General features: G+C 29.9%; 1 protein-coding gene across 3 annotated transcripts in view; it reads right to left on the bottom strand.

Moving 5' to 3' along the window:
* LOC126744269 (bifunctional heparan sulfate N-deacetylase/N-sulfotransferase) overlaps positions 1 to 21,086 on the bottom strand; it is a 41,859-nt gene that overhangs the window by 9,918 nt on the left and 10,855 nt on the right. For all 3 annotated transcript variants that reach the window (XR_007663096.1, XM_050451641.1, XM_050451642.1), the window contains 7 exons: positions 19,269 to 19,530; positions 15,274 to 15,500; positions 15,011 to 15,155; positions 14,778 to 14,940; positions 9,352 to 9,534; positions 9,056 to 9,276; positions 2,572 to 2,850 (listed from right to left, as the gene is read on the bottom strand). Coding sequence is in view for 2 of the 3 variants with exons in the window: in XM_050451641.1 (XP_050307598.1) it covers positions 2,572 to 2,850; positions 9,056 to 9,276; positions 9,352 to 9,534; positions 14,778 to 14,940; positions 15,011 to 15,155; positions 15,274 to 15,500; positions 19,269 to 19,530 (1,480 nt within the window). In the remaining variant the exon portion in view is untranslated. The remainder of the gene's footprint in view (positions 1 to 2,571; positions 2,851 to 9,055; positions 9,277 to 9,351; positions 9,535 to 14,777; positions 14,941 to 15,010; positions 15,156 to 15,273; positions 15,501 to 19,268; positions 19,531 to 21,086) is intronic.

Below are 21,086 nucleotides of genomic sequence, written 5' to 3'. Positions count from 1 at the left end.
TAGATTTTTTAAAAAACTGTTTTTAGATGAAGATCTCACATCGAAAATTGTTGAGGAAACCAATAAATACGGCCAACAAAAAAATATATGTAGTACTAACTTATATGTACTACTTGGAGGAATGCTTCTTTCAGGTTATGCAAAATATCCGAACAAGAGGATGTTTTGGAAGCCAACAAAAGATGTACCAAACATTTTAAAAAATAGCATGCGACTAAATAGATTTGAAGTGTTACTTCGCCAGATCCATTTCAACGATAATGCTAATATTGATCGCAGTGACCGGCTTTACAAAATTCGCCCTATACTGAACTCACTGAATGAGAATTTCAAAAAACACGGAGGTTTGGATGAATATCTTTCAATTGATGAAAGCATGATACCCTACTATGGCAAATACTATGCCAAACAGTACATCAAGGGCAAGCCGATAAGATTCGGCTTCAAAAACTGGGCTCTATGCAGTAGTAATGGATACATGATTTCTTTTGAGATTTACACTGGCAAATCAGATGCAGAAAAAGTTTTTGGTCTTGGTCGAGACGTGGTTATGTCCTTACCACATAAATCGGAAGTGCCTTCTAACCAGGGATATCCAAATTTTTTTGATAATTATTTTACAAGCCTAAGTTTACTGAACCATCTCTCGGAAAATAAAATTTGTGCAACGGCAAAACGGTAAGAGAGATTCGAACGGAAAAGTGTCCATTTCCTGAAAGTACTTTATGGAAATCAAAACCAAGGGAAAGCCACAGTTTTGTTTCTTGTGATAACGTTACTTTTGTACAATGAAAGGACAAGAAGGTTGTGACATTGAGTACCAACTTCGAAAGTAATGACATTGTTAACACATCTAGATGGTGTAAGGAAACTAAAACTAAAAAACAAATTCCACAACCAAAAATTATAGCTGGATACAATAAATAAACACATGGGAGGAGTTGATAAAATGAATGGGCTGATTGCTTTGTATAGGACAAGAATGCGACAGCGAAAATGGTATTGGCCAATAGTTTCATATTTATTAGATGCAAGCATCTCAAATGGCTGGGTACTTATGAAAAAGCTAAGACCAAATGATGCAAATTGTGCCTCCTTACTAGAATTTCGGAGGTATATTGCCCTAAGTTTTTTACAGTCCTATGGTAAAGAACCAAGTAGAGGAAAAACTACGCTTCCAGTTCATAAAGCCTCTAGATTTGATAATATAGGACATTTAATTCGGTATAATGAATCTGATCGAAGGTGCCAAGTATGCAAGAAGAAAAGTAACTTTATATGTATAAAATGTGACTGTGGACTTCATCCAAAAAATTATTTCGAAAATTACTATATGAACTAAATAATATTAATTTTATGTATTTTATGCATGAGTCCCTTTTCAGGGACGGATCATAACATACTAATAAAAACTAATAGTTGATTTTTGTATTTTTTTTTATATCTTATTTAAGTCATTTAACTAATTCATAAAAAAAAATACATAAAAAACAATTATTAAAGTTCATGCACTAATGGGTTAACTGAGACCCAGAGAATCGTAATATTAATTATGCTCGACTGTGGTGAGAAAACTAGAACATACAATGAAGTTCGAATAATTTTCAACCCTAAATATCCGACCAGAGAACCTGTAAGTGGAGAGAGACTGAAACTGTTAAGGATCTTGGCAGATCATGACGTTGATCTAATGATGAAAAACTGGATATTTTGGTTTCGTTACACGAAAATCCTCGTACGTATTCAGCTTGCTTTGGACAGCAACAAAATTATTAAAGAAGGAAAGTGGTATCCTTATAAAATTATTTCAAGAGTTACTAGAAAATGATCCAGAATACAGAAACAAGTTTTGCCAGATCATGACCAAAAGAACTGATAATAATTAGATCAGAACAGATTCCAGCAATGTTGACACTGCTGAAAATTCCCTAGAGATGTCAATGGTTTCAAACAGGATAAGACATCTCCCTACTATGGTGCCATTTTAAAAGAATCCTAGATAATGTTTACCCAAACCGGTGAATAGGCAAACGTGGATTAATCAATAGAGTGTCCACCTAGGTCACCCGACCCTAATCCATTAGATTAATTTAGGTTTATGTCAAAAATAACGCGTACAAATCTTGTTATTAGGAATATTTCTCTAGACACAATTGAAACTGTATGTTCGGCTAGAGTTTATCGATTGCCTGGGGTATTGTAGAGCTGTTAACATCACAGGTACATTTAATTTCAGAATATGCCCAGCAATCGACGCGTCCGAGAATTTAAAAAAAATTGTTGAAATCCCTCTTCTTTTTGAATTTATGCTTTATTAAATCAAAGCCCTGTAGATTATTATTAAAAGCATAACATGAAATAAGTTTTTGGTCTGAAGATGCTGAATTATTATTACTATTATTTTGTCAGAAGTCAGCCCAAATAAACGGGGTAATCCAGGACATAAAACTAGTAAATAAAGCGCAAATATAAGAAGAAAACCTAAACTAATAAGCTACTGAAAAAGACAAAAGTACAAAAACTATTAAAAAGAAAACTTCCGAAAAAACTGAAAAAAATAAACATGCTTACCTATTTCTTAAATCTCTCAGGGGTTTCGGAGCCGTATCGCTAGCGGTGATCACTTGATGGAAATTATAATTATTGGTAATAATATCGCCGTGCGCTTTAGTCTGTTGGTACCACGAATACGCCCTTTTAGCCGGCGATATCAATATGGTAATAAGTTTAGCGTGCGGCAACAGGGCGTGCACCCTTTTCGGTACTAATTCGCCGTCGAAGTACGTCGCGCTTTTTTCGAAATAGTAGCGGGTGGAGGAGTTCGCCTCTGACGGAAAGAAGTTCATGTACCTATATATATATTTAAAACATGGTTAATTGTATGATAAAACGTCGAGGAGCATTTTTTTCAAATATTAATTAAAATCTTTTTTTTTTACTGTCCCTGTAATTAAGAAGCAAATAAAGATGATAAAAGTAATAAAAATACGTTTATCTGAAACTTGAAACTACAATAATTATCTTCCAAATTTTAAAATTAAATACAAAACATTGCTCTTTGTTGACTTTAAAATCAAGGTTCAAATTTTTTATTAGTTTCATCACTTGTTTTAGCTGTAAATAAAAAGAATCAAAAAATTAAACTCATTATTTTCAAGAGTATCAAAATTATCTTACATAGTTTAAATTGATTAGATTATTACACAAACATCTTTTATCCAAAATAAATTAATACAGCTTTCTTTTAAATAGAAAGAAACTTTGAATTTCCCTTAAATGTATGGGCTAAACAATTAAATATCCTTGGAGCAAAATACATTAGAGAGCGTCACGTTGATGTTTTACATATAAAATCCGTTTGATCATTTAAATTATTTCTTGTTTTATATATTTTTTATTTTCATCGAAACTTTAATTTTGGTTTAATAAATATTTCTGGATATTTTAAAACAATATAATTGTATATTACCCAAAACATGCGTCTCCAGAAAAAGAATATTTGAGGGATACGTTGTTTATAACAGACAAACCTTTAGGTTCCCTTGAAAAGGAAGAAATCAAAACTCATATTCACGAAAAGCCTGAAACGATCTTTGTCAGGTAATAACAATATTTAAAATTTAAATAATACTAATTTTACTAAATACAATATTATCGGCCCTAATATTACCTACATCTGAATATTATATGATAATGTCTGTACTAAAGAAACTCATCAGCTTTCATATGAAAATAAAATCAATAAAATCCTTACATGATTTTCCAAAATATTTAGATTTTTGTAACGCCTTTGACCGTATCACGATTTTTTTCAATCCTTTGAAAAACTACTCATTAACTCGAAAACTGTTGAATTTACAAGGAAACTTTTATGAACCTTTTTGATAAAGAAACTAATTAGCTCTTATATAAAAATAAACTCAACTAAATGCTTGCAAGAGTTTTCAAGATATTTAGATTCTTGTAAAGCCCCAGGATTTTTTTAATACATTGAAAAATCACTTAATATTTCGAATACTGTTTTATTTACAAAAAAACTTGTAGAGACCATTTTTCAAATGGTCCCTACGATATTTCATGATATTTAGATTTTTGTAAAGCCTTTGACAGTATCAGGATTTTTTCAATCTTTTAAAATACTACTCGAAAACTGTTGTGTTTCGTTTATCGACTTTCGTACAAAATTAAAATCAATAAAATCCTTGCATGGATTTCTTCGCTACTATGAATCTTCAATGAACCGAAGTTAGGTATGTAGTTGGTTTTTATATAATTTAAAATTCAATGTAAGTTTATTGATTTGAAATTAAGATTCTAATTTTTGAAAGTCATTTTCCACTAAGTTTTTCAAGTTAATCCATGTATTTGGCCTGTAGAAACAGCAGTGTCAACAGCAAAACCTGCTATTTTTCCCAAAATATTTAATTTTAATAATTGATAAATTAATATTTAGGTATATTATTCTTATACCTGCAGTTTAATTTCTTATTTTCATAAAATATTTCGGTTTAAGTCAACTTAATATTTCAAAAAATTCTGTTGTCACCTTAGTATTCTTAATTCTATCTCGATATTTTGTTTCCTATTTGTCTAATCTGTATTCTTTAACATTTCCTATGTCTGTTTTATTAATGTGATCATTTAAATCCATTTTAAGACCGATTTTTTATAAATCTTCATTTTCAAGCTCTTGTGGAATGCCCCTTAGTCTTTTAATTTATGTTCATCCAGTTTGTTATTTAGTTTACAATTACTCTTGTCAGCAGGTTGTATAGTAAATCTTTTTAAATTATGCTATTATCATACACATTATCTAGACATTAGCTATTATCATCTACAGGTAATTTCTGATTCCTTAGTGTAGATTTTTTATATACATATATATTTATTTAGTATTTTGTTTATTGAAATTCACATATAAAATTCAAGTGCTTTCTTAGTAGAACAATTAAAAATTGGGTTGACGAAGTAAGATTGGTATACAAATAAATAGAAACCATTAAGTACAAAACCACAAAAATTAAATAAAAGAATTAATCTTACATTAACAAATATCACAATAAAAGCAACATAAAGTCAAATTTTAAAGTGCATCCTCGTAGAATTCTTCCATACTATAAGCCCTATCCAATAGTAAAATCCTAACTAGGTGTCGAAAGGTGAGGATTAAATTAAATATTTTTGTGTTAGATGTAGCCAGTTTAAATTAAAAAATTTGTGGCTTGAAGCACTAGGTACTTTTGGTGTTTGTAGTAAACACAGTCAATTTTCGCAAATTACATTCTATTTGCCAAGTAACATTTCTTAAGGACTTTGCCTATTCCAGTTTGCCTAAAAGAAAGTAGTGGGACGCCGTATCACCTTAAGTAGCATACGTTAAAATACAAATATGCCCAGCCAATCAGAGAAATTGAGAGTGGAGCAGCACTGCTGATCCTTTTGTGAAAGTTCGTACGTCAAATTTCGTTGCCGATTAGCTAAGGAAATTGAAAATCAACGGATTGGTTTTGTTTAACTTAACCTAGATTGCAGATTTTATTTGCTTTGCTTGCTTCTTAACAATTGATTTAATTATCAACAATTATATCAACTTTGCGACTATTTGAGTGAAAATTCATAGTGTATAGTGTTGAGTGTTTACTCCATTATCTATACAACAATCCATATATGTGCTGGTTTTGGGCTCAAAAACAAACAGTTTTGAGTTTCATTACCTTTCAATAAACTTGCCAGTGTTTCTTAGTGCATAATTTCCTTCCACTTAAACCAATATTTGCACTTATCTGTTGCTGTCTGTTAGACAATTATGGCATCACTAAGGTAAGATACATATAATTTTTTTAGTTCTAATTTGAATAATTATTTATTTTGCAGTCAACAAAATGCAATCTGTGAAGTTTGTGATAAGGATTTTTCAAGCACATCTACCAGAAACAGACATTGGAAACAGTTTCACCCTGAATTTGTTGGGAAGGAACAAATAAAACACATTATATGTCCAATGTGTACTAATGATATCCAGACATTTTCATATTTTAACTGTTTAAACAAACATTTGCTTGATATTCACCATATAACTGTCAAAGAATCAATTTTAAATTTTAGGAATTTTGAAGAATTCACATCTTGGAGGGCACAAGATAATAGGGAAGTAGATTATGCTTGTCAGATCCGAAACAAGTTTAAGAATGGGGAAGAACACATATTTTTTTCAATTGCAACAGAAGCGATATCAGAGGTTGTACAAAGTCTTAGTTATCATTATCAAACATACATAAGTATGTTTTGTTGTGTTTACTTTTAGGATTTAATAGCGCATGCAAAGTGAAAAGTGAGAAGTCTGGGGGAAGCTTTCGCATTCCAAGAACATGTCCCTCAAGGATTTTAGTAAAAGTTTTAACAAGCGGTAGTAATCTTTTATTATTTTTTATATAGGTAGTTACATTCATTCATAATTTTAATACCTATAGGATCAGTTGCTGTGAAATTTGTGGAAACTCGTGTAGGACATGCGGATGAGTTAAGAACAAGACGGTTGTCCAAGGCTGAAGAAAATATTGTAGTTGGGCAATTGACTGCAGGAGTGACAAACGAAAGGATAATTCAAGATGCCAGGAAAATTCAGAACAACACAATACAAAGACTAAACCTACTAACAAGAGGAGACCTTGCATACTTGATAAGGAAGTATAATATTGACAAACTGTAAAATATGTTTTCATAAATACAGATGTGAGTGTCCAGAAAATTCTGTCAAAACAGTACTTTGTAAGCATATACATGCTGTAGCCATTTTTGAGCAGAGGAGCGAGTTTGTTGTAGGTTCCCCAACTGTGAGTGAAGAGGAAAAGAATAATGTTTTATTTGTTGATCAACCCACAACTAGCCAAATCAATTATCAGGAGGATGCAAGAAATTTGTAGCTGTGGTAGAAGTTTAGATAAAAATGCATTTTCCAGATTTATGGCTGTAATCAACAAATTTAAAAATAAAGAGGTGGAGGAAGAAAATTCTCAGGGCATTGAAAAGAAAAGAAAAATTGAAAAACAAATGTACTATCCAAATAAAAAATAAGCTAGATTTCTTTGTGTATTTAATGGCTAGATAGTATTTGAATTGTAGCTATTTTTTTGTTTGTATAGCTGTGAAGTTAACAAAAATAGAATGTGGTATTTTATATGGTATTTTGTGTTGTATAATCAGTATAATATAACTAAGTATATTTTTTGTAAGGTTTTGGTGCAGGTCTCAAATTGTAAATACAAATTTTATGTAAGAGGTCATATACATAACTAGGTATAGTTTTTGTAAGGCTTAATTTGGTGTAGGTTTCAAATTGTAAAAACAAATTTTAAGACGTCATAGGTGTTGGTTTCTGTATAACTATTTTTATATCTTTTATTTTAAGACTAAAATGTTAGCTTATTTTGTATGTTAATATTCAACTAATAATATTCTATTACATTTTCTTTGCTATGTTTTTAATATTTTTTAGGGTGCAGAAAAGCTAATTGGATTAACTTGAAATTGACATGGAACGAGGGGGAAGGTCCTCTGTGAGTATATATTTATTAATTAAAATGTATACAGAGCAGTAATATTTTTTTCATGTTACTACAAAAAAACTATTGAATGGTTTGGGCTGTGAATACATGACCAGCAGAGATGACAAATAAGCTAAAGAAGTGCTAGTCTACATACTATATTCCAGATTAATACATTTAGCCTCTTTGCATTTAATTTTGAGGTTGTTGATATTAAAAATACCATAAATTATTATATTTAAATAACAAATAAATGTATAGATTTTTATTATTTGAAATAAACAAAGTTAAAATATAATTTCTACGTTTTTTTTTTGTTTTCTGTTCTTATACTTTGACTTTTTAGTCATATTTACCCTTTCTCCAGCTTTTTTTTCCAACCATATATATACTTTATATCAACCACTAAAGTATAATGTATAGAATATGTATAGTGGTAGTGGGCAATTTAAAATAATATTATACTTTCAAATAACTATTGACAATTATTATATTACTAAGAAGCACATTAGAATTATGACATAGAGATATGTAAAAATGCGAACTTTAAAATGTTCACTGTATATTGTTGAAAAATTTAATTGCCATTTATTTTTATTTTCTAACTTTTTTATTTATCTGCTCATCCACCTATTAACCAATTAATTTATCAGCTTTACACACCAATTCAATTTCGTATCACCCCATTTTTAATATTTAACTAACAATAATAATTAAATAATTCATACATTGCGCTTACACGTACCGCTAAACCAAATGATTAACGAATTTCGTCAATAAAAGAGATAAATTGCTATAAAAACCAAATTTGGCAAGTATTTATAAAATATTTTTAAAATAATAATTGATCACACGTTGTAAATATTTAAAAAAAAATAAATAATCCATTTACTAATAATAGCTAAATTATCTTCTTATTAAATGTTTTTAATGCATATCGCACTTTTCTTCATCTAAAATATATACGCATCATAAAAACCTAATTAAAAATAAATATGAATAGACAAACTCTACATACATTGAAAATTTCCTATTTTGAATTTGGCGGTTCGCATACCACGCCCTCGCGGATGCCGAAGCGCTCTCATTGGCTGGGCATATTTGTATTTTAACGTATGCTTATCAAAGGCCTTAGAAAGGTCGAGATGCATAAGTAAAGTTAATTATTGCATCTTGAGTTGACTTTCCCACCTAAAATCATACTGCTTCTCAGAAAGAGCATCAAATTTATTGAACAACTCTTCCTTTTAACACTTTCTCAAATAGTTTTGAAAACGGGGAAAGCAAAGATGCCGGTCTAAATTTTTATGGTTAAGGTTTTTCTCCCCCGATTTACATAAAAGTTTAATTAATTTTTCCAATTTAATTATACTATCTTCATAGTCGGAAAGCTAGCCATTTTGAAAGCATACGTTTATTAAAAAAGACAGTTGTTTAATTATTTCAGTCTTAGTTACAAGAACTTTTAAAGGATTTAAAATGAGCATTAGATTTGAAAAAAACTCACTCACCAGTCCAGCCCTCTCAAATAATTGTGCGCGTTAAAAAACTGGATTTCCTCAAAAGTGGTCGGACTGGGCAAATTACTCGCTATAGCGGGATGTAGCGAGAGAAAAGTGTACAGGGCCGTAGTTCCGGTTTTTTGCGGGCCGATCACCAAGAATTTCGGCAGCGAATCGCAGGATTTGTGCCTCGACCAGATTTTCTGATGTCGTACGTCGTCACAAGGGTTCTTAAATTAAAAGTGTTATATAATTTCAAATGTTAAAATACCTTTTTAGCAAATTTAAATAAAATGTATATTTACCCCCCAAATAGGATCCGCCTCTCCGGGGTACAACTTAAAATAATTCTCGGCCAACTGCAAAGGGGGCGCCGATGTCAGTCTTATATTCGTCCAACACTGTAGAAACTTTATTACGGATTCGAAGGTGTACAGACCCAGTCTGTCGTTGCCATAATTTGACATGTGGGTCATAAATATGTTGATCTAGAGTAAAATTAAAAAAAAAAATCTATATAATTTGGTCTATAAGGATTTTTATCTGGGAAAGGAGGTCATCAGGATTTCTTTTAGATACCTTGGAACGCTATTGTATTAGAAGAAACGATTTTTTTCTTAAGATTTTAATACCCTGTAACGCAAAAAAATTAAGGGGTTAATAACTATATTTCAGTCATTTTAATCAAATTGTCATTTTATTCTAGAGATTTGCTATTTTTCATGTTTGCAACAAACTTATTCAAAGCGTTTTGGATGAATTTATTATGACTTGCGGATTTTTGCCCTCATTTTTGATGTCTTCCAATAGTTTTAAATTAATTTTTGTACTTACAAAAACTAGACCAAATACAATTTTGAAAATTTGCATACATATTCTTTGAATTATTTTATTAGACACCTATTTCAGCGTTTTTTGAAATATGGACATGGGGTTGAGAAAAAAAATAATATTTAAAAAAAAAATATTTTTTTTTTCAAAAAGTTCCACAAAATGCCCATAACTCAAAAACTAGACCAAATACAATTTTGAAAATTTGCACACATATTCTTTGAATTATTTCATTAGACACCTGTTTCAGCGTTTTTTGAAAAATATACATGGGCTTGAGAAAAAAAATAATGTTTAAAAGAAAATATTTTTTTTTTCAAAAAGTTCCACAAAATGCCCATAACTCAAAAACTAGACCAAATACAATTTTGAAAATTTGCATACATATTCTTTGAATTATTTCATTAGACACCTATTTCAGCGTTTTTTGAAAAATGGACATGGCGTTGAGAAAAAAAATAATATTTAAAAAAAAATATTTTTTTTTTCAAAAAGTTCCACAAAATGCCCATAACTCAAAAACTAGACCAAATACAACTTTGAAAATTTGCACACATATTCTTTGAATTATTTCATTAGACACCTGTTTCAGCGTTTTTTGAAAAATATACATGGGGTTGAGAAAAAAAATAATGTTTAAAAAAAAATATTTTTTTTTTCAAAAAGTTCCACAAAATGCCCATAACTCAAAAACTAGACCAAATACAATTTTGAAAATTTGCATACATATTCTTTGAATTATTTCATTAGACACCTATTTCAGCGTTTTTTGAAAAATGGACATGGCGTTGAGAAAAAAAATAATATTTAAAAAAAAATATTTTTTTTTCAAAAAGTTCCACAAAATGCCCATAACTCAAAAACTAGACCAAATACAATTTTGAAAATTTGCATACAAATTCTTTGAATTATTTCATTAGACACCTATTTCAGCGTTTTTTGAAAAATAGACATGGCGTTGAGAAAAAAAATAATATTTAAAAAAAAATTTTTTTTTTCAAAAAGTTCCACAAAATGCCTATAACTTAAAAACTAGACCAAATACAATTTTGAAAATTTGCATACATATTCTTTGAATTATTCCATTAGACACCTATTTCAGCGTTTTTTGAAAAATGGACATGGCGTTGAGAAAAAAAATAATATTTAAAAAAAAATATTTTTTTTTTTCAAAAAGTTCCACAAAATGCCCATAACTCAAAAACTAGACCAAATACAATTTTGAAAATTTGCATACATATTCTTTGAATTATTTCATTAGACACCTATTTCAGCGTTTTCTGAAAAATGGACATGGGGTTGAGAAAAAAAATAATATTTAAAAAAAAATATTTTTTTTTTCAAAAAGTTCCACAAAATGCCCATAACTCAAAAACTAGACCAAATACAATTTTGAAAATTTGCATAAATATTCTTTGAATTATTTCATTAGACACCTATTTCAGCGTTTTTTAAAAAATGGACATGGGGTTGAGAAAAAAAAATAATATTTAAAAAAAAATATTTTTTTTTTCAAAAAGTTCCACAGAATGCCCATAGCTTAAAAACTAGACCAAATACAATTTTGAAAATTTGCATACATATTCTTTGAATTATTTCATTAGACACCTATTTCAGCGTTTTTTGAAAAATGGACATGGGGTTGAGAAAAAAAAATAATATTTAGAAAAAAAATATTTTTTTTTTCAAAAAGTTCCACAGAATGCCCATAGCTCAAAAACTAGACCAAATACAATTTTGAAAATTTGCATACATATTCTTTGAATTATTTTATTAGACACCTATTTCAGCGTTTTTTGAAAAATGAACATGGCGTTGAGAAAAAAAATAATATTTAAAAAAAAAATATTTTTTTTTCAAAAAGTTCCACAAAATGCCCATAACTCAAAAACTAGACCAAATACAATTTTGAAAATGTGCATACATATTCTTTGAATTATTTCATTAGACATCTATTTCAGCGTTTTTTGAAAAATGGACATGGCGTTGGGAAAAAAAATAATATTTAAAAAAAAAATATTTTTTTTTTCAAAAACTTCCACAAAATGCCGATAACTCAAAAACTAGACCAAATACAATTTTGAAAATTTGCATACATATTCTTTGAATTATTTCATTAGACACCTATTTCAGCGTTTTTTGAAAAATGGACATGGGGTTGAGAAAAAAAATAATATTTAAAAAAAAAAAAAATTTTTTTTTCAAAAAGTTCCACAAAAATCCCATAACTCAAAAACTAGACAAAATACAATTTTGAAAGTTTGCATACATATTCTTTGAATTATTTCATTAGACACCTATTTCAGCGTTTTTTTAAAAATGGACATGGCGTTGAGAAAAAAAATTATATTTAAAAAAATATTTTTTTTTTTTTCAAAAAGTTTCACAAAATGCCCATAACTCAAAAACTAGACCAAATACAATTTTGAAAATTTGCATACATATTCTTTGAATTATTTCATTAGACACCTGTTTTAGCGTTTTTTAAAAAATATACATGGGGTTGAGAAAAAAAATAATGTTTAAAAAAAAAATATTTTTTTTTTCAAAAACTTCCACAAAATGCCGATAACTCAAAAACTAGACCAAATACAATTTTGAAAATTTGCATACATACTCTTTGAATTATTTCATTAGACACCTATTACAGCGTTTTTTGAAAAATGGACATGGGGTTGAGAAAAAAAATAATATTTAAAAAAAAATATTTTTTTTTTCAAAAACTTCCACAAAATGCCCATAACTCAAAAACTAGACGAAATACAATTTTGAAAATTTGCATACATATTCTTTGAATTATTTCATTAGACACCTATTTCAGCGTTTTTTGAAAAATGGACATGGGGTTGAGAAAAAAAATAATGTTTAAAAAAAAATTTTTTTTTTTCTAAAAATTCCACAAAATGCCCATAACTCAAAAACTAGACGAAATACAATTTTGAAAATTTGCATACATATTCTTTGAATTATTTCATTAGACACCTATTTCAGCGTTTTTTGAAAAATGGACATGGGGTTGAGAAAAAAAATAATGTTTAAAAAAAAATTTTTTTTTTTCTAAAAATTCCACAAAATGCCCATAACTCAAAAACTAGACGAAATACAATTTTGAAAATTTGCATACATATTCTTTGAATTATTTCATTAGACACCTATTTCAGCGTTTTTTGAAAAATGGACATGGGGTTGAGAAAAAAAATAATGTTTAAAAAAAAATTTTTTTTTTCTAAAAATTCCACAAAATGCCCATAACTCAAAAACTAGACGAAATACAATTTTGAAAATTTGCATACATATTCTTTGAATTATTTCATTAGACACCTATTTCAGCGTTTTTTGAAAAATGGACATAGGGTTGAGAATAAAAATAATATTTAAAAAAAAATATTTTTTTTTTCGAAAAGTTCCACAAAATGCCCATAACTCAAAAACTAGACCAAATACAATTTTGAAAATTTGCATACATATTCTCTGAATTATTTCATTAAACACCTATAAGTTTTCTTGCAGGGTCAGGGTCTAAACAACAAAAGCTATTTTGTTCAAATGCAACATTTCGACCTCTAATAAAGTCATCATAAAGTTTGTGGAAATGAAGGAAAATAACTTAAGAAGCCTAAAAAATGCGAAACACCTTTAATAGACTGAAAAAAAAAAAATATACTTGCAGGAAGCGCCTGGAAAAAATGAGAAATGCTTTAAATTGCCTGAAATAATAAAAAATTACTTCCAGGCATTTAAAAACTCAATTTTCATTACCTGAAAATGGGAGAAAATTGCTTTAGAGATCTGGACAAGAAAATGATAAACGCGTTCAACTGCCTGGAAGAAAAGAGAAATTACTTCCAGGAAGTTGGAATTCAATTTCAGCTCCCTGAATGTAAGAGGAAATTAATTTGAAGCGCCTGGAAAAAATTTGAAACGCGTTCAACTGCCTGGAATAAAAGACAAATTACTTCCAGGAAGTTGGAATTTAATTTCAGCTACCTGAATGTAAGAGAAAATTAATTTCAAGCGCCTGGATAAAATGAGAAACGCCTTGAATTGCCCGAAACAATAAGAAATTACTTCCAGGCATTTAAAAACTCAATTTTCATTACCTGGAAATGGGAGAAAGTTGCTTTAGAGATCTGCAAAAAAAAACGATAAACGCATCAACTGCCTGGAAGAAGACATATTACTTCCACGAAGTTGGAATTCAATTTCAGCTACCCGAATGTAAAAGAAAATTAATTTGAAGCGCCTGGAAAAAATGAGAATCGCCTTGAATTGACTGAAATAATAAAACATGACTTCCAGGCATTTAAAAACTGCTTGAGATCTGCAAAAAAAATGATAAACTGCCTGGAAGAAAAGACAAATTACTTCCAGGAAGTTGGAATTCAATTTCAGCTACCTGAATATAAGAGAAAATTAATTTTAACTGTCTGGAAAAAATGAGAAAGGCATTTAAAGAATGCCTGGAAGAAAAGAGAGATTACTTCCAGGAAGTTGGAATTCAATTTCAGCTGCCTAGATGTAAGAGAAAATTAATTTGAACTGTCTGGAAAAAATTAGAAACGCCTTGAATTGCCTGAAACAATAAGAAATTACTTCCAGGCATTTAAAAACTCAATTTTCGTTACCTGAAAATGGGAGAAAATTGCTTTAGAGATCTGGACAAAAAAATGATAAACGCGTTCAACTGCCTAGAACAAAACAGAAATTACTTCCAGGAAGTTGAAATTCAATTTAAGCTACCAGGAACAATATTTACAGAACATATGGATAAACATACTTATACATGTTACCTTTCTCACAAGACAATTCCTTCTCAAAAATTCTTATTGGTAATACCCCAAGAATGATTTATAATTTCATAAACCTTAAAATTCAATACTTATATTTGTTGTAAACTTACCGGATTATAAACTAATGTCTGAAAAAGCTCTCCGCCCTGTATACTCTCGTCCAGTTTAGCCCTACCGCCCGGGTATCTGTCTATATACATCGTATGGGTAAATAAGCCGCACGTTTGACGCGGCAACACCATAATATTTCTGTGTATGAATCCCCTTCTAAGCCTAAAATCGCCATAGTAAAATCCGGTTAATAAAGTTGATAAAATAGAGGTTAGAAATGGTAAAACTGTACCTAGCTGGTCGGAGATGCGGATATTCTTCGGTAGAAGTCACCCGAATGTTCCAGACCTTTTTCCAGGCGATATATAGTAAATCGTGAACGGGATAGACTCCGGAGTGATGAGGCGATATGGAATATCCGGAATCAACCGGGATACCTTGGAAATGTAATTTATTATATTAATTTTAAGAGAACATACAAGTATATCTAACTAAAAGAGAGTATTGAATAGCCACAATAGTTAAGGAGGTGATGTAGTTTGACCCTTCATTTACCATTCTGTTTAGCAAAGTTCCTATTAAGAGCCATATCCTCGGTGAGCAAAGTGAGATTGTCGTACAAGTGCGGCTGTTGATGGTTCCACATATGCGAGAACCACATGAATTTGTCGACGTGCTCCAAAATCAGGTCGTCCCCTTTATCTTCCTCGCTGTTGCCATGATGAAAATATTTCCCGGAGAAACCGAGATTAAATTTGAAGCCCGGCACCATTGCGGCAAGCCTAAATTACAAAAAACAAAACTTTTAGTCATAAGTGTCGCATCTAAAATATATTCAATAGAGTGACACGTATTTCGCCGTCTTACACGGGATCCTCAGACCTATTTAAAATATCAAAAACTACCACTCACAAAACCGGGACAGAAATTTAAGACGTTATTCTATAATGTATTTTTGTGTTCCTTAGTCTATAATAGAATAACGATGCAAGTTCATCGCGAAAGCAGTCTGATAGATATGTGTTGAATAAAGCCCCACTAATCATCGTGTATTTTCTATATATAAAGAAAAATGAATTTTGAAACATATGCCTTTCTTAGTTTTTGTTTAAAAACTGTATGTAAGGAGAAGAGTGTGATAGATTCCACGAGATTTTTTGCCGCGAACAACAACAACTTGCGTGAACATTTTTATCTTGCAGCTACGTTCTCAATTACATTCCATGCAACACATCATATATTATTATCGTTAAATCAAAAAAATTACAAATAATTTAAAAAAAAAAACTTCAAACAAAAAAAATTAACTGATTTAAAAAAAATATGGAAAAAGCAAAACTAGAAAAAAGAAAAAAAACATTGTGGTGGAATAAAGACAGAATAACATATTTAACTTTATAAAGTGTTTACGTGTTTTCAGTTCAATTTGGTTTGATCTCGGTGGACTTAAAATATTATTTGTTTTAAATTTGAACTGATTTTTTTTGTTTATTTGTTTATTTTTCTACTTCATCATGAAGAAAGAAGCCAGTTGGTTTAAACAGTGCCAAAAAAGAAAGAAAAAAATTATTATCGTTAAATATATATTTATTCCCGATTTTTTAGTAAATTTTAGAGTTTGGTACGTATATTTATTAACGGTATATGGTCAAGGTATATTTATTAAAGTGTAGAATATACGTATATCATATACGATTCTGTTTACAAAAGGGACAAAATTTCGGCATATAAAAAAGTTGACACGGGATTTGCATATCTAGTTTTTAAGCTACTACACCTCAAATATTTGATGAAATTCTTTTAAAAAATCACTGTTTTTCGTCTATATTATCCTATCTAATAACGCTGTTTTTATGCTAAATATTTATATATAAAATTATATCAAATTTAAATGAACAATCTGTGTTATTAGATTAGATATTAACGACGAAACCAGCTGTTATTGCGTATTATTTTGTAAAACAATGATTTCTGAAAACAATTTCTTACTGGTAAGATGTGTGGGGTGGGTAAGGGTAGTTAATGAAAAACGGTTTTTTCCAAAAAATAATTGCCTGAGAAAAAAATGGTTTATAAGGAAATTATAGGTGATAAAAAAATCTACAGTTTTTGAATCTATACTTTTCTCACATAACCTTAGGATTTTCGAGTAAAACGTGAAAAAAATCCTATTTTATTTCTCGAAAGCAAGGCGTATCGCTATGAAAATTGTAGTAAATGTGCCATTTTTTATCGCTAATAAGTGGAAATTCAGTTATTTTAAGATAAGTCATTAAAATCTGTGTTTTTTTTTTGTTCTTTTGGACAACTTTTCATCATCTAGGTTTAAAAATACAGTTTTTAAATTAAAACTATTGGTATATTTATCAACCGGATATTTGCTCCGATATTTATAGCTGAAGTTCAACCAAAAATGTACATCTAGTCTAAACCAAAAATAAACGTTTATTTAATTATCGTGTGTTGTAAAAATAAGGATTTTTCAAACTTTTCTGCATTTTTTTTTGTAACTCGGTTTTTCATCCCAGTTGCATGGAAAGGCTGTCAGATCTAGTAGGACTGCACAGATACAAAAGTATTATGTTCAGACAACACATTGAGGACTTAATCAAGGACATTAATGGAAAGGATAGATTTACCGAAAGACTAAAATGAAATAGTCAGGTATTTGCAAACGACGTTTTAGAGTCGAACAAGAAGTTCTCCTTGCATATTGAAAACTTACTTAAAACAAACAAAATTATTTCTTAAGTGATAAACTAAAGAAACCAGAGAACAGAAGATTTTAACGAAATTAAATAGGTGTAATACTAATAAGAAAATTAATGAAATGCCTATTTTAAATGAAAATCTAGTTAACACAATAAATATTCTTGAAAAGGAATAAGTGGTATATGCCGAGAAAAACATTAAATTGCAGAAGGTGGTGTATGTGTTCAGAAAATTATCCCAATTAAAGTTTCACAATAGAATTGTGTGAAGCACTTGTGTTGTCACATTTTAATTTTGCTGATAGCGTTTATGGGACCTATTTGGACACAACTCAGGCTAAAAGAGTGCAGAAAGTACAAAACTCTTGTATACGATTTATATGCGGCATTAAACGAAGGCAGCGTGTATCACATAAGCTCAGGGAACTTAATTGGCTTTCTATGTACAATAGAAGAATATTGCACTCGGCTTGCTTTTTTATAACATTGTTAAATATAAATGTCCTATTTATCTTAATAAGAAAATAGTATACCGTACGGATATCCATAATCTTAATATACGAAGAAAACATATTTTTACAATACCAAGACACAATAAAGAGTCTTTCAAAAAGGGATTTTCATATAACATAGCCTCCACCCTTAATAAATTCAAAATTAATACATTTAATTTTTCTGTTGTGTATTTAAAAAATAAAATCAGGCAGCAACTCCTTTAGCAAATTTAGATTTTTATCATTGAGTTTAGCAGATCTAGGGTAGATGTAGATAATAATATTATTATTCGTCCACATTGTTAGTTTGGTTTAATGTAGGTCTTTTTGCCTACTTTATATATAATTGGGTTACTGGCAAAAATTGAGGAATTATTGTGAAGGTTATTTGAGTGCTATAATGAAAAGTGTATAGCAATGCATGGGCTTTAACAGCCCCTTCCTTGGGAGGGATGCTGAATAAAAAGCCTTTAGTTCCAGCATTATATGTATGTAAATATTATAAACTATGTAAATGTTATGGAACAATAAAATGATTTATTATTATTATTATTATTATTATAACACAGTAAGAATAACTTCCTTAAACCTTACAATATTAAAACTGTCTTTGACGGGAATTCTCCAATACCATCTTCCCTTTTCTCTGAAAGCTGTACCTGAAAAGTAAATAAGCAGAAGATTCTTGTACTAGGGGATCACACAGTAATGGGTTTGATTAAATCATTGACCATTACAGTTAATATCGAACAGTTTAACATAGTGTCACTTGTAAAACCAAATGCTAAGCAGTAGAATGTACTGGATAACCCTGTATCGAATTTTTTTACCAAAAATTGATTTTTTTCGAATTCGAACTGACCATATAAGCGGCTTGTTCCCATCACCTACATTATGAAACCACCGGATTCGAGTAGAACTAAAGGAATGAGAGCACTTTGAAAATTTGGAAAAAGCAATTTTTCGTCCACATGACGCGTTTTCAACAGAATTTACTTCTATTTAAATTGTTAGTACTATTAGTGTTGTAATAATAGTTATTAGAATTGTATCTGTTATTGGCCTTTTGGCTATTGATGCATTATAAATAAATTAATTAATTAATTTAATGGAGGAAAACGAAAGGAACTTAGGACTAAAACTTTGGTTGTTTAAATTTAAATTAAGCCTTCTTGAGAATTATGGACGATTTTTTTAATATTTCAAAAGGCCTAAGATTGTTATTTATATAGCAAATATGTAAAACGATCTTATTTTGTTGAGTAGAATTTTTCATGCAATTTTTTCTATCAAGTACACAATTAATTTTACTAAAAAGCAATTTTTTTTTTCGTAACAAACTTACCGTTCTTGTGCCCCAATGAGCGCCTCTACGTCGTCAGGTTTCATCCTAGTTCCCATTTCTCCCACAAAAATATCGTCGATATCGACCAAAATCGACCGGTCCAGGGACAAACTTAACTGTCCGTGGCTCAAGTAACTCAAACTGTCCAAGAACAGCAACCGGTGCAACCAAAATCTCAAACCAGAACCGAAAATTATCCTTTGAATGTTATCGTAAATGCCATGGTCCTGGATCACTGTGGGCAACGGGGTTTTAATACCACCTGAAAAAGAATTCTTAGTAATTCGTGGTTCGTTTAATGGTGGTGCATTTTCTTGGACTTCTTAACAATAAATGATATAATAGATTTCTCTAACTATAATGAAAATCTGATATATACAATTAAATGAACGAATACGTCGAAGGTTTTGTGCCAGGCGTATCCATAAATTACAAAATACACAATATACGATTTTCGGTTTATAAGTCAAAAGTTTGTTGTCATGCCAAAAGTATTAATCAGACTGGAGTCGAATGATTTTAACTCGCTTTGTCCAAATACGTCGAAAAATTGTTATCCTGATTATACCTTAGATCAAATTAGAGGGTTTAGGTAACCCTATTGAGGAACGTTGAACTTGATAATGAACAGACTGAAGAAGCAGAAGATCTAGATGACCCTATGAATAATACAGACACTAAAGAAAACGAATATTTAGAAAATGAAGAAGAGAACAACAATGATAAACCAATTAAAAGCCACAGAAAAAAAAGAAAAAAATCTTAATACATGGAGATAGACGATTCGAAAAACCAAACGATAATTGCTATACTTTATTTCCTTTTTGGTGAGAGCACAGTGCCTCATTATTTATGCAGAAGTAGCATAAATATAAGGTGAGTCTTCCATTTTTCTACATGTAACAAAATGACAACCAGTCTGTTTTTACCAATTTTAAGTGGACAAGTCCTGTATGATCTCAAATACAATAGGTCGTAAAATTCGGAACAATGGTTTCGAGTTCATTTTTAAGACAATCGGGTTGCCAGTGTCATCCCGACTATGGATATTGATTTTAATTTTTAAGTTAAATAATTATCTGTTATGATTTTTTTTTTAAATAATGTTGGCTTTTATCTATTAGATAAAGATTTTTAGAAAACGTATGGTTGGTAGGTATAACCTATATTTATTAAATTAACAAGAAACATTTCTTAAAAGCGGAAAAGCCTCATTATAAAACTATGGCAAATAAAATGAAATATAAAAATTTGATTAATACCGCAATTTGATTGTTTTTTAAATGTTTAAAAAATTGTTGTAAAATTTCATTTTTTTAATACCAACCATTTCACACATTTCATTACTTTCATCGCTTTCATCCGAATCAGACATTCTCACTATTATAACTAAGGGTTCGACAGTTTCTTCTAGAAGATTATCGAGGGTCCACATCTTTTCTTCTTTCTTTTATAGCATAATTCACAGCATTGCTCCAGTTTTCTTGGGTAACGTTATCCACTGCTGCTTTCAGAAGTTCTCTCACATCTTTCAATTTAAAGGTTTTATTATTTCTAGCCACAAATCCTTTTACTTGAGCCCAAATTAACTCTATAGGATTTAATTCACAATGGTAAGGTGGCAAACGAAGTACAGTTATATTGTATTGTTTTGCCATTTTGTCAACAACTTGTCTTTTATATTTTGATTTATTTTCTGTAACTATTGTCAGCAGGTCTGCTTTTACCGCGTCATCTCCAAAAGGTATTTCTTTTTCGGTAAGCCTGTTCTTTATTTCCCCTTTTCGCCAGCAGGATGATGGTAATTTTTCTATTAAT

The sequence above is a fragment of the Anthonomus grandis genome, chromosome 13 (genome assembly GCF_022605725.1).
Source record: "Anthonomus grandis grandis chromosome 13, icAntGran1.3, whole genome shotgun sequence".
Lineage (NCBI taxonomy): Eukaryota > Metazoa > Arthropoda > Insecta > Coleoptera > Curculionidae > Anthonomus > Anthonomus grandis.
Note: the sequence above shows the minus strand (reverse complement) of the source record. Positions and strands in the feature narration are given on the sequence as shown.